The following is a 14922-nucleotide window of genomic DNA, read 5'->3' on the forward strand; positions in this document are numbered from 1 at the left end:
GATAGTTTACAAAACAAAACCTGAAGTAAACGCTTAATTTTCTACTTATTGGTTGTGATCACAAATCATAGAAGACACACGATGCTATACTACACATACCATTCTCATATGTAGAGCAAGAAATATACGCACCTGATTTGTTATATGTGTAAAATTGTCTTCATTCGTGCCCCTTGTCCCCATTTGGTGTGTGTTATTTTAAGTTTTGTTCTTGTGCCCTTGTGAAGGCTGATGAAGATGAAGTCTACGAAGATGGAAATAGTCTGAGAACTGTGGATTCACGGAAAGATACCTTGGTAAGTTCTTGAGAATTCCAATATGAAATTATGATAGGAAAATGTACTCGACTTTCTGATATGTGTAACATTGTCCTCAATTGTGTCCTTTGTCCTCACTTACATGTAGCTGTGTGTTATTTTCACTTTTGTACTTGTACAGGCTGATCAAGACATGATCCACAAATTAGAAAATGACGCCAGACTTGTGGAACAGTCCCAAGCCGAAGTTGAAGTAAGTTCCACATTAATACACTTTCAGTGATATCAGTAGAGTATGATATTTTACAGAAAATGTGAAATGAAAACTTACCTGTCTACCTACTGGTAATAAGATGTAATTACATGTCACAGAAGACACATTAGGTTTTTGCTAAACATATTATCCTAACATTATGTATTGTGTCAGCATATGTTGCACTGGCAGCTGAAGTATACCCATCTCATTTAATGATTTGTAATGCGTGTGAGATTGTCTTCATTTGTGCTATGTGTCCTCATTCGGGTGTGTGTTATTTTCACTTTTGTACTTGCGCCCTTGTGCAGGCTGATGAAGATGTAGTCTACAAAGATGGAAATAGTCTGAGAACTGTGGATTCACAGAACGATATGTCAATAAGCTCTTGGGTATTCTAATCTGACGTTATGATAGGAAAACTACACCGAGTTTCTGATATGTGTGATATTGTCCCCATTTGTGCCCTTGTCCTCATTCAGTTGTGTGCTAGTTTCAATTTGGAAATAGTCAAATACACGATAAATAATCTATATATTCGTTGTAAGGTTTTATTTTGAGTCACAGAAGACCCATAAATTTTAAGTGCTATATATTTCAGCCAATATATGTTTTGACGCTATTGGTAACTGCAGTATGTTCGTCAGTGGTTTAATACTGCGGTAACAGTTGTTGTTTGCTTCAGTATTATCATTTGACATTATGCTAAAAATGTTCTGAGTGTGACTGTCTGATATGTGTGACATTATCCTCATTTGTGTCCTTTGTCCCAATTCGGGCTTGTGCTATTTTCACTTTTGTACTTGCACAGGATGAGGAAGATATGAGCCACAAATTCAGAAAAGAAGACAGGCCTGTGGAACAGTGCCAAGCAGAAGTTGAAGTAAGTTCCACATTAATACACATTTAGTGATATCAGCAGAGTATGATATTTTACAGAAAAGGTTAACACTAAACTGTCTACCTACTGTTAATGGCATGTCATTACTTGTCACAGAAGACACATTAGGTTATCGCTAAACATATTACCCTAACATTATTTATCAACTGCCATACCCTGTTTCTCATATAATATGACCATAACATATTTTATTTTATTACACATGTGTAATACAACATTTTTAAGCGTTTTCCTTGGCTTAGTTTTCGTTTATTTACCAATCGCATTTTGTTATTTTGCTGAAATGACGTTGCAACGTCAAGTGACGTCACAAAATGTAAACAACATTCGGGATTTATTATTATGTTTGCGTAAATATTTATTTAATTTGCTCATTTAAAAGCATGTGATAAAAAAGATCTCACACTCGTTTTCATTTCATACCATATTTTATTAAACTCGTCCAGGAAATTGGTTAGTAAGCCTGCCAAAGGCTTGCTTACTAACAAAATCCTGAACTCGTTTAATAAAATATGGTATGATATGACAACTCGTGCCAGATCCTATATATATTGTGTCAGCATATGTTGCACTGGCAGCTGATGTATACTCATCTCATTTTATGATTTGTTATGTGTGAAATTTAAGAGAAATTTTTACATTAGACTTTAGACAAACACTTCTTTTTGAGATACATGTAGATTGTGGTATTCCATGATTGTGTGTATTGCAGGCTGAAGAGAAAGTGAGACAAGAAGCGAGGCAGGAAGCTGACAGACTGAAGGATGAGAAACAGAGAGAGAGGTACACCTGAGACAAATGGAGGAAGAGCGGCGACTGTTGGAAGAGGCAGAGAGGCAGAAGAAGGAGGCAGCTTCCAGGAAGCAGGGCTCTGACATGGGCAGCAAGTCCTCTAGTAATAGTCCTTCCCCTCCCTCTGCTGGTCCTAGGACCCCGCAGGAAGGGTCAGAAGGTCAAGATGGGGCCAGGCAGGCTGACACCAGTATGGAGAAAAATAAGGTAGGAGAGTGTCTAGGGTATGTAACAGTAATGTGCTTGCAGATTCTGTGAAATAACTAATGATTTCATTGGTGTGTTAAACAAATACCAAAAAGTTTGAGTTATGAAACAAAGGAAATTACACATGAGGGAAAAGTAATTCAAGACTTGCCTATATGTCAGAAGTAAATTATATAAATAAGATCATCTTACAGTTTAACAACTGTTAAACATTTAGTATTTGTCAGATATTTTACCATTTATGCACATGCTGATTTTAAAAATGGCTTGACCAATAATTGGCCTGTGATGACCGATGCAAAACCTTTAGACCCTTTCGGTACCTCGAACATCCGAGAATGAAAGTGCCATAAATTTTGAACAGCAGCGTATTTGATCAGCTAAAAAACATTGTTTTTCAAAATGTGCAAAATTTCATCGTTATGAAATTCTCTTTTGGTAAATTCTATGCTTACTTATGAAGAAGTTATCAGAGTTGTCAAAAACTTTCATTTTGTCATTCTTGGATGAAAACTAACTTGAGCAATTCCTAAGCTTAACTGAATATTTATAAACTCAATATTCAAGATGTATTTGGCCTGTGCTCTGTTAAAAGGGGGTTTAATGCATTTGTGTAAAGTGTTGTCCCAGATTAGCCTGTGCAGTCCGCACAGGCTAATCAGGGACGACACTTTCCGCTTGTATGGTATTTTTTATTATAAGTCTTCTTAGTTAAAATCCAGTTAAGGTGGAGAGTGTCGTCCCTGATAAACCTGTGCTGATTCACCGATTATTTGATGTATGTGATAATTATTATTTTCCTCATTTGTGTTCCTTGTCCCCATTTGGGTGTGTGTTATTTCTGCAAATCTGGTCCACATAGTTGGAAATGACATGGTAAATGTAGGGTCAAGGATTATTGTCTTTATCGGCCGCCTGGGGGGGGGGGCATAATTTGTGGCTATACCATATTTTCAAATGAACTATTTCCCACAAAAACGTATTCGATACATGGCTATAGTTGTTTGCGTTGTTTGTGTGTGTGAGAACTGTTTGGAGAAAGATTTGCATTACTTTATACTTTTAATTACTTTTTTAACAATAAAATTGGTAACCTCTCATAATCGCCTATGCGTAACATATATTTCATAGAAATTTGATAATATTACAATAGCAGGTATTGTTTTATGTTGTCCTCTTTCGAGTGGGTGTTATTTTCACTTGTGTACTTTTGCAGTCTGATGAAGACGTGGCCCATGAAGTTAGAAATGGCGTCAGGCATTTGGAGTCCCAAGCCGAAATTTTTGTATGTTGAGCTTCACCTAACATGTTTGTGATATCAGCAGAGAATGGTATATTTTAGCATTATACATAGTGATACTGTGGCCGTTTCATGACAGCTTGTCAACTCTGCATATTGCTGGCCCAGTAACTACTATATACAATAATGATTACACTAACATTATGGTATTAATAATATATATTTGTCTGTATCATGTCATATATATCTTTGTTGCTGGCATTGGGACATCAAGTATACAACTCTGGTAAATGTAATTTGGGCCTTGTGAGCTGAGATGAGAGAAAGTTTACAAAACAAAACCTGAAGTAAACGCTTAATTTTCTACTTATTGGTTGTGATCACAAATCATAGACACACGATGATATACTACACATACCATTCTCATATGTAGAGCAAGAAATATACGCACCTGATTTGTTATATGTGTAAAATTGTCTTCATTCGTGCCCCTTGTCCCCATTTGGTGTGTGTTATTTTAAGTTTTGTTCTTGTGCCCTTGTGAAGGCTGATAAAGATGAAGTCTACGAAGATGGAAATAGTCTGAGAACTGTGGATTCACGAAAAAGATACCTTGGTAAGTTCTTGAGAATTCCAATATGAAATTATGATAGGAAAATGTACTCGACTTTCTGATATGTGTAACATTGTCCTCAATTGTGTCCTTTGTCCTCACTTAGCTGTGTGTTATTTTCACTTTTGTACTTGTACAGGCTGATCAAGACATGATCCACGAATTAGAAAATGACGCCAGACTTGTGGAACAGTCCCAAGCCAAAGTTGAAGTAAGTTCCACATTAATACACTTTCAGTGATATCAGTAGAGTATTATATTTTACAGAAAATGTGAAATGAAAACTTACCTGTCTACCTACTGGTAATAAGATGTAATTACATGACACAGAAGACACATACGTTTTTGCTAAACATATTATCCTAACATTATATATTGTGTCAGCATATGTTGCACTGGCAGCTGATGTATACCCATGTCATTTAATGATTTGTAATGCGTGTGAGATTGTCTTCATTCATGCCATGTGTCCCCATTTGGATGTGTGTTATTTTCACTTTTGTACTTGTGCCCTTGTGCAGGCTGATGAAGATGTATTCTACAAAGATGGAAATAGTCTGAGAACTGTGGATTCACAGAACGATATGTCAATAAGCTCTTGGGTATTCTAATCTGACGTTATGATAGGAAAACTATACAGAGTGTCTGATATGTGTGATATTGTCCCCATTTGTGCCCTTGTCCTCATTCAGTTGTGTGCTAGTTTCAATTTGGAAATAGTCAAATACACGATAAATAATCTATATATTCGTTGTAAGGTTTTATTTTGAGTCACAGAAGACCCATAATTTTTAGTGCTATATATTTCAGCCATGTTTTGACGCTATTGGTAACTGCAGTATGTTCGTCAGTGGTTTAATACTGCGGTAACAGTTGTTGTTTGCTTCAGTATTATCATTTGACATTATGCTAAAAATGTTCTGAGTGTGACTGTCTGATATGTGTGACATTATCCTCATTTGTGTCCTTTGTCCCAATTCGGGCTTGTGCTATTTTCACTTTTGTACTTGCACAGGATGAGGAAGATATGAGCCACAAATTCAGAAAAGAAGACAGGCCTGTGGAACAGTGCCAAGCAAAAGTTGAAGTAAGTTCCACATTAATACACATTTAGTGATATCAGCAGAGTATGATATTTTACAGAAAAGGTTAACACTAAACTGTCTACCTACTGTTAATGGCATGTCATTACTTGTCACAGAAGACACATTAGGTTATTGCTTAACATATTATCCTAACATTATTTATCAACTGCCATACCCTGTTTCTCATATAATATGACCATTACATTTTTTTTTTATTACACATGTGTAATACAACATTTTTAAGCGTTTTCCTTGGCTAAGTTTTCGTTTATTTACCAATCGCATTTTGTTATTTTGCTGAAATGACTTTGCAACATCAAGTGACGTCACAAAATGTTAACAACATTCGGGATTTATTATTATGTTTGCGTAAATATTTATTTAATTTGCTCATTTAAAAGCATGTGATAAAGATCTCACACTCGTTTTCATTTCATACCATATTTTATTAAACTCGTCCAGGAAATTGGTTAGTAAGCCTGCCAAAGGCTTGCTTACTAACAAAATCCTGAACTCGTTTAATAAAATATGGTATGATATGACAACTCGTGCCAGATCCTATATATATTGTGTCAGCATATGTTGCACTGGCAGCTGATGTATACTCATCTCATTTTATGATTTGTTATGTGTGAAATTTAAGAGAAATTTTTACATTAGACTTTAGACAAACACTTCTTTTTGAGATACATGTAGATTGTGGTATTCCATGATTGTGTGTATTGCAGGCTGAAGAGAAAGTGAGACAAGAAGCGAGGCAGGAAGCTGACAGACTGAAGGATGAGAAACAGAGAGAGAGGTACACCTGAGACAAATGGAGGAAGAGCGGCGACTGTTGGAGGAGGCAGAGAGGCAGAAGAAGGAGGCAGCTTCCAGGAAGCAGGGCTCTGACATGGGCAGCAAGTCCTCTAGTAATAGTCCTTCCCCTCCCTCTGCTGGTCCTAGGACCCCGCAGGAAGGGTCACAAGGTCAAGATGTGGCCAGGCAGGCTGACACCAGTATGGAGAAAAATAAGGTAGGAGAGTGTCTAGGGTATGTAACAGTAATGTGCTTGCAGATTCTGTGAAATATCTAATGATTTCATTGGTGTGTTAAACAAATACCAAAAAGTTTGAGTTATGAAACAAAGGAAATTACACATGAGGGAAAAGTAATTCAGGACTTGCCTATATGTCAGAAGTAAATTATATAAATAAGATCATCTTACAGTTTAACAACTGTTAAACATTTAGTATTTATCAGATATTTTACCATTTATTCACATGCTGATTTTAAAAATGGCTTGACCAATAATTGGCCTGTGATGACCGATGCAAAACCTTTAGACCCTTTCGGTACCTCGAACATCCGAGAATGAAAGTGCCATAAATTTTGAACAGCAGCGTATTTGATCAGCTAAAAAACATTGTTTTTCAAAATGTGCAAAATTTCATCGTTATGAAATTCTCTTTTGGTAAATTCTATGCTTACTTATGAAGAAGTTACCAGAGTTGTCAAAAACTTTCATTTTGTCATTCTTGGATGAAAACTAACTTGAGCAATTCCTAAGCTTAACTGAATATTTATAAACTCAATATTCAAGATGTATTTGGACTGTGCTCTGTTAAAAGGGGGTTTAATGCATTTGTGTAAAGTGTTGTCCCAGATTAGCCTGTGCAGTCCGCACAGGCTAATCAGGGACGACACTTTCCGCTTGTATGGTATTTTTTATTATAAGTCTTCTTAGTTAAAATCCAGTTAAGGTGGAGAGTGTCGTCCCTGATAAACCTGTGCTGACTGCACAGGCTTATCTGGGACGAAACTTTACGCACATGCATTAAACCCCTTTTCACAGAGCGCGGTTCATTTCATTTTATCAGCAGGTACAGAGGAGAGGCAAACACAAAGATGATCAGTCGCCACTTCAAGTGGACTTCACGTGTGAAAAAGAGTCCACATCCAGCACGCTGTCTGTCTCCACAGTCACCCAGTCATCTCACCATCCACACTCCTTGAGCGGTAACCTCAGTAAACTTGTAGTCAGTGGTCTGTCTACAACCAGGGAGAGTGTCTCAATCACAGCTGTGTGCATGTCTGCGTCCTCTCCTGCCCCCCGCCCTGCTAACACAGGAGGCAAGGCTTATACCACTCCACCAAGTATTGATAATAGACTCATTCTCACTGCCAAGCATAACAAAAACCGCCAGCCAGTGAACCCCTAACCCTATGTGGGTAATGGTAATATGAGGCCAGCAGTATCGGAAGCGGCAGAGGTCACTTCTTCCAACAATCATATGGCAATGCAGCAGCAAGAACTGCTGAAGAAACAAACCCAACAGTTGATACAGCTCAAGGTTAAGCAAGAACTGAAGAACCAACAACAGCAGCAGCAACAACAACAGCAAGCAAAATTACGGCAGCAGAACAAGCAGTCCCAGCATCAGCAGCAGCGACTTCCACCTGTAGCAGCAGGGGGCCAGAAGGATGGAGCAAAGAAACCAGCAGATATCAACAGTCAACAGAACAGCTTAAACCACGGGAACGCGAAAAATGCCTTCAATGCAAAGCCAACAGTGCAGATAAACAACTCTAAGGAGACTGGAAGTGCATCCTTGAGGACAGAGCCAGTGGTGAACTGAAACAACCGAGCAGCTCCCAGCAAGGCTCCATTACAGGGCATTGATAGAAGCCTGCAGAAAGCTGCATCACAGCAAGACCAGAGTCAGTCAGCCAGCAAGGGAAAGGCCACTATCAGGAAGCCTGAGGACAATCTAAACCAACAGAACCAGCCTGCACCTCAGTTACTGAGAAATGGGCAACTCGCCAGTGCCCATCAGTCTGGGCCAGCAGTCTGTACCCCTGGTCACCCACACTTACAGCAGAACGGGTGCATAGGTCAAGGGCTGCCAGCAATGGGTCAGGTGAGGCAATCACCCCAGGGCCAGGCAGAGCATAACGGGGAGGCTAGAACACCCACACTCAAGGAGAGAGGCAAGGGAAAACAGCTGCAGAATTTGCCCCCCTCTGATCAGGTAAGTAGTATAGAGATTCTCATTTTCAGTAACAAGATGGCAGAAGTTTATTTTTATGCCCCCCAGATCAAATGATCAGAGGGTATATTGATTTTGGCCTGTCTGTCTGTCATTGTATGTGTGTGTCTTTCCCAAAACTTTAACCATGCTCATAAAATGAAAACTCTTGGGCCCATGTTCTTTAAACTTCACATGTGCATGCATCTCATTGAGATTTACAATCAAACATGGTTTGAGATCACTAGGTCAAAGTTCAAGGTCACTGTTACAAGGTCATTAGAAATTTTGTGACAAAAGTGGAATGTGGGGGCATTTGTGGCCTATGGACTCATGTCTTGTTTTTCAATTTGGAAATAGTCAAATAAAAAATGAATTGTCTACTTATTTGTTGTTAGATTTTATTTTGAGTCATAGAAGAGGCAAGCTATATATTCCAGCCATTGTATGTTCTGACGCTATTTGATACTGCATTATCCAAAGGGAATTAAATTCCACATTAATACACATTGAGTGATATAATAACACATATCAAAATTCGAAGTTTGAAAAAAATAAAATGCATCTCTCAAAATAACCGATCATTGAAGATCGGCAATGATCGTAAAATAAATCGCGGGAAATCATTAGAGGTCTCTCCAATATCGATATCTCCAAGGTCAAGGTCAAACTTTGAGTTCAAAGATCAAAAATGGCCTTAAACAAACTTGTCTAGGCAATAACTATGTCATTCATTGTGAGATTTTAAAATCATTTTGCACATTTGCTCACCATCAACGGACGGTGTGTCGTGCTAAAGAATTACGTCAATATCTCCAAGGTCAAGGTCACACTTTGAGCTCAAAGGTCAAACATGGCCATAAATGAGCTTGTCCGGGCCATAACTATGTCATTGATTGTGAAATTAAAAAATAATTCAACATATTTGTTCACCATCATTGCACGGTGTTTAATGCAAAAGAATTACGTCAATATCTCCAAGGTCAAGGTCACACTTTTAGTTCAAAGGTAAAAAATGGCAAAAAAATGTCTTGTCCGGTCCAGAACTATGTCATTCATTGTGAGAGTTTAAAATGACTCTGTACATTAATTTTGTTCACAGTCATTGGATGGCATGTCATGTGAAAGAATTCAAGAGTTCAAAGATCAAAATGGCTTTAAATGATAATGGCATAATAATTCTTACAACTTGCCATAAATTAGATTCTCTTGTTTTGTGAAGACAGCATGCAAAATAGTCTGTGTCAATGCGGCACATGGGGGTATACGTCAAGTCTGTGACAAAGCTCTTGTTTTGTTAGCAGGTTTCAGTCTGGAGACCAACTTTTCTTTTTCAACATTTATGCTTGAAATTGTTCAATCTATTAAAACACACCTTTAGTTAGTAATTTTGTTATTGCCTCTTTTAAAAAGCACTTTTGATATTTAAACATTCAGTCTGGATGAGGATCTATGGTACATTGTTCTTTAGTGGTTCAATACAAAGTCGAGAATGCACACTCCAACCACTAGTTAATTACCATCAGTGTTCTCCGTAACAAGGACGATTTTAGGCTGGTAAGTCTATTCATAATGACAATTTGAAACTGAAACTGAAAGACACACTCCACTAAACAATGCTTCCATTGTGACTACTTACTTGGAAAAGTATTTTTAGTATTACTCATAATTGGTTAAGAGGTTTGTTTTTAGAAGATTCAATTCGTACTCTTATTATGCAATTTTAAATGAGCTCCACATGATACTTTGCAAATTATTTGTAAATGACAGGCATGTTAATATATTAACATAGAATATATCAATGTGCTATGTTTCTCCTAGACCATCTATGACAGTATAGTACTTGCATATTACTGCATCATTTATTTCAATGGTTTTCGTACCTTGATTATGTAACAAGCAATAATTTGCCTTTAATGCCTTATACAAAATTAATGTCTTGAGCAAATGTTTTGGTTCAAATTGTAGTCTAAAGTGAATTTTAACAAGTTTAAAATTCCACTGTAATTTATATTATATTTTTTAACCAGGTTTTCCGAAGGAAAAAACTGGTTATTAGATTGGCGAATGCGGGCGGGCTGGCTGGCTGGCTGGCTGGCGGGCTGGCTGGCTGGCGGGCTGGCGGAATAAGCTTGTCCGGGCCATAACTATGTCGTTCATTGTCAGATTTTAAAATCATTTGGCACATTTGTTCACCATCATTGGACGGTGTGTCGCGCGAAATAATTACGTCGATATCTCCAAGGTCAAGGTCACACTTTGAGTTCAAAGGTCAAAAATGGCCATAAATGAGCTTGTCCGAGCCATAACTATGTCGTTCATCGTCAGATTTTAAAATCATTTGGCACATTTGTTCACCATCATTGGACGGTGTGTCGCGCGAAATAATTACGTCGATATCTCCAAGGTCAAGGTCACACTTTGAGTTCAAAGGTCAAAAATGGCCATAAATGAGCTTGTCCTGGCCATAACTATGTCATTCATTGTGAGATTTTAAAATCATTTGGCACATTTGTTCACCATCATGGGACGGTGTGTCCCACGAAAGAATCACGTCAATATCTCCAATGTCAAGGTCGCCACGACTAAAAATAGATTTAAAAAAAAAAAAATTACAAAGGGGGTTATTTTTTTTGGTCATTTCAAAAGTTCAGTTTGAGTTTTCTCCCTTTATCAGATTTTTTTTCACAATGAAAACATGGTTTTGTGACAATTTTGTCCCTTGTTAACTTTGCTTTAATAAATTATCATTCTGCCATCACCCGCGATCTATTTTTGTACACAGAGTATGAAATTAAAGGGTGTTTTGCAATAAATCATGTAGTTACACTGCAATAAATCCTGGAGATATTCTGCAATCAAAACCGTGAAAATGATGTAGGGCTTTTTTTCTTCTTTGAGTGTGGTCTTGGTCAGCCATCTCATAATTTTGATGCAAGCATTTTACAGATAAAATATATCAGCGCCCTCACACTGCTTCGGGGGAAGGGGTCCGCAGCCCTTAGGAGGGGGAATTTTTTGTACTTTATAACAAGAAACAACAACTGTGTTTAACTGTAATAAACATATATTTCTATATATGTGACTGTCTATAGAAAAGAAAGGTGGACTTTTACTCAATCTATATAACAGTAATCTTATTTAAAAGTCCACCATTATGTCATTTTTGTGTCCTGTTGCATGCAAAGTTTGTCTTTAACTTGTATTCACACTGCAATTCCAATATATCCGGTGCGCATTAAAAATTGTCAGTTTATTCATGCATGTTTTTGCATGCATTAGCATAGTTTGGCAATCTCAAAACACGCTTTTTACCTACCTTATTGAAGTATGTGTTAAATCCATATATTGTTCATTGGTTTAACACAAAACATTATTCCATGTAAGTATTTTTATGTCCCCCACTATAGTAGTGGGGGACATATTGTTTTTGCCCTGTCTGTTGGTCTGTTGGTTGGTTGGTCTGTTGGTTGGTTGGTTGGTTCGCGCCAACTTTAACATTTGCAATAACTTTTGCAATATTGAAGATAGCAACTTGATATTTGGCATGCATATGTATCTCATGGAGCTGCACATTTTGAGTGGTGAAAAGTCAAGGTCAAGGTCATCCTTCAAGGTCAAAGGTCAAATATATGGGTCAAAATCGCTCATTTAATGTACACTTTTGCAGTATTTCAATATTCAAGATAGCAACTTGATATTTGACATGCATGTGTATCTCATGGAGCTGCACATTTTGAGTGGTGAAAGGTCAAGGTCATCCTTCAAGGTCAGATGTCAAATATATGTGGCCAAAACCGCTCATTTTATGAGTACTTTTGCAATATTGAAGATAGCAACTTGATATTTGGCATGCATGTGTATCTAATGGAGCTGCACATTTTGAGTGGTGAAAGGTCAAGGTCAAGGTCATCCTTCAAGGTCAGAGGTCAAATATATGTGGCCCAAATCGCTAATTTTATGAATACTTTTGCAATATTGAAGATAGCAACTTGATATTTGGCATGCATGTGTATCTCATGGAGCTGCACGTTTTTGGTGGTGAAAGGTCAAGGTCAAGGTCATCCTTCAAGGTCAAATATATGGGTCAAAATTGCTCATGTAATGTCACTTCTGCAATATTGAAGCTAGCAATTTAATATTTGAAATGCATGTGTATATCATGGAGCTGCACATTTTGAGTGGTTAAGGGTCAAGGTCAAGGTCATCCTACAAGGTCAAACGTCATATAGGGGGACATTGTGTTTCACAAACGCATCTTGTTAAATACGTATAATAAGTCCCCTACCGATTTCACCGGAGGGGACTTATGGTTTTCACTCTGTGCATCTGTGAGTCTGTCACACTTTTCTGGATCCTGCGATAACTTTAAACGTTCTTAATATTTTTTCTTGAAACTTGGAACATGGATAGATGGCAATATGGACATTCATAATGCACGTCATTTCATTTTGTTCCTACGTCTAAAATTATGGTTGCTATGGCAACAAATATATTTTTTTATGCCCCCCTTCGAAGAAGAGGGGGTATATTGCTTTGCACATGTCGGTCGGTCGGTTGGTCTGTCGGTCAGTCCGTCCACCAAGTGGTTTCCGGATGATAACTCAAGAACGCTTGGGCCTAGGATCATGAAACTTCATAGGTACATTGTTCATAACTCACATATGACCCCTATTGATTTTGAGGTCACTAGGTCAAAGGTCAAGGTCACGGTGACCCGAAATAGTAAAATGGTTTCCGGATGATAACTCAAGAACCCTTATGCCTAGGATCATGAAACTTGATACGTAGATTGATCATGACTCGCAGATGACCCCTATTGATTTTCAGGTCACTAGGTCAAAGGTCAAGGTCACAGTGACCCGAAATAGTAAAATGGTTTCCGGATGATAACTCAAGAACGCTTGGGTCTAGGATCATGAAACTTGATAGGTAGATTGATCATGACCCGCAGATGACCCCTATTGATTTTTTGGTCAAAGGTCAAGGTCACAGTGACCCGAAATGGTAAAATGGTTTCCGGATAATAACTCAAGAACGCTTATGCCTAGGATCATGAAACTTTATAGGTAGATTAATAATGGCTGGCAAATAAACCCTATTGATTTTCAGGTCACTAAGTCAAAGGTCAAGGTCACAGTGACCCGAAATAGTAAAATGGTTTCTGGATGATAACTCAAGAACGCTTATGTCTAGGATCATGAAACTTCATAGGTACATTGATCATGACTTGCAGATGACCCCTATTGATTTTCAGGTCACTAGGTCAAAGGTCAAGGTCACGGTGACCCGAAATAGTAAAATGGTTTCCTGATGATAACTCAAGAACGCTTATGTCTAGGATCATGAAACTTGATAGGTAGATTGATCATGACTCAAAGTTGACCCCTTTTCATTTTCAGGTCACTATATAAACGGTCAAGGTCACTGTGACCTGAAATAGTAAAATGGTTTCCGGATGATGACTCAAGAACGCTAAGGGCTACGATCATGAAACTTTATTGGTACATTGATGATGACTTGCAAATGACCCCTATTGATTTTGAGATCACTAGGTCAAAGGTCAAGGTCATGGTGACCCAAAATAGTAAAATGGTTTCGGGATGATAACTCAATAACGTTTATTCCTAGGATCATGAAATTTGATAGGTAGATTGATCATGACTCGCAGATAACCCCTATTGATTTTTAGATCACTAGGTCAAAGGTCAAGGTCACGGTGACCCGAAATAGTAAAATGGTTTCTGGATGATAACTCAAGAACGCTTTTGGCTAGGATCATGAAACTTCATAGGTACATTGATCATGACTGGCAGATGACCCCTATTGATTTTCAGGTCACTAGGCCAAAGGTTAAGGTCACAGTGACAAAAAACATATTCACACAATAGCTGTCACTACAACGGAGAGCCCATATGGGGGGCATGCATGTTTTACAAACAGCCCTTGTTTTAAATCTGAAAATGTTGGAATTTCTGTAATGGTGGTGCCGGTAGGGGACTTATATTGCAAATTCAAGAGAGAAGGGTAACACCCTAAATGACCTGTGATGTTTGCCAAGTGGAGTTATTGTTTATTGCAATACACAGGTGTTAAAGTGATGTACAATGAAAGCAAACAATCTGGTCAAAACTGGATTATGAATGTCGGATTATACAGAAAATTAAAGTGGGTAAAATAGGGTAAAATACTAGCTTGAAACTGATTTTATCTGAGCGAATTCTCAGATTAAAACATGTTATTTGGGTATTTAACGCTCGTCAGATATTTGGGAGCCATAGCCGATTCACAATATATTGGAAAACGTGATATAACGGACCTTGATATATTGGAGTCAATTTTCAAATATAAATCAGTGATTTTTTTTTCATTTTCTGAGGAGGAAAAAAAGCAGTTTTGTTTGTATTTCTGATTTTGCAAACTGTGTTTCCTACTCAGGTAACGGGCTATACTTGTCTAAATGCCAAAGGTGGAGGGATATAGCTTTGTCATTGTCCCTGTGTCAGTCTATCAGTTCGCCTATCAGTCCGTCCACCCGTCTGTGTCTGTCACTAACGTTTTAGGGC

At 37.9% G+C, this 14922-nt stretch overlaps 3 protein-coding genes across 13 annotated transcripts in view; 2 read left to right on the forward strand and 1 right to left on the reverse strand.

Moving 5' to 3' along the window:
* LOC127837159 (uncharacterized) overlaps nucleotides 1–14922 on the reverse strand; it is a 915490-nt gene that overhangs the window by 512832 nt on the left and 387736 nt on the right. The window lies entirely within an intron of this gene.
* LOC127837163 (uncharacterized) overlaps nucleotides 1–14922 on the forward strand; it is a 768625-nt gene that overhangs the window by 126427 nt on the left and 627276 nt on the right. The window lies entirely within an intron of this gene.
* Nucleotides 2210–6157, forward strand: LOC127838263 (uncharacterized). The gene is made up of 5 exons (XM_052365890.1): nucleotides 2210–2410; nucleotides 4403–4474; nucleotides 4785–4865; nucleotides 5279–5350; nucleotides 6077–6157. Exons 1-5 carry the CDS (start codon nucleotides 2210–2212, stop codon nucleotides 6155–6157), a joined length of 507 nt encoding a protein of 168 aa, XP_052221850.1.

The sequence above is a fragment of the Dreissena polymorpha genome, chromosome 7, assembly GCF_020536995.1.
Source record: "Dreissena polymorpha isolate Duluth1 chromosome 7, UMN_Dpol_1.0, whole genome shotgun sequence".
Lineage (NCBI taxonomy): Eukaryota > Metazoa > Mollusca > Bivalvia > Myida > Dreissenidae > Dreissena > Dreissena polymorpha.

Bases quoted from the DNA above. Each gene is read 5' to 3' on its own strand.
- LOC127838263 (XM_052365890.1), top strand. From the start codon at position 2,210: ATGGAGGAAGAGCGGCGACTGTTGGAAGAGGCAGAGAGGCAGAAGAAG. The intron at 4,475-4,784 runs GTAAGTTCCACA...GCCCTTGTGCAG, and splicing joins AGTCCCAAGCCAAAGTTGAA to GCTGATGAAGATGTATTCTA. The intron at 4,866-5,278 runs GTATTCTAATCT...GTACTTGCACAG, and splicing joins ATATGTCAATAAGCTCTTGG to GATGAGGAAGATATGAGCCA.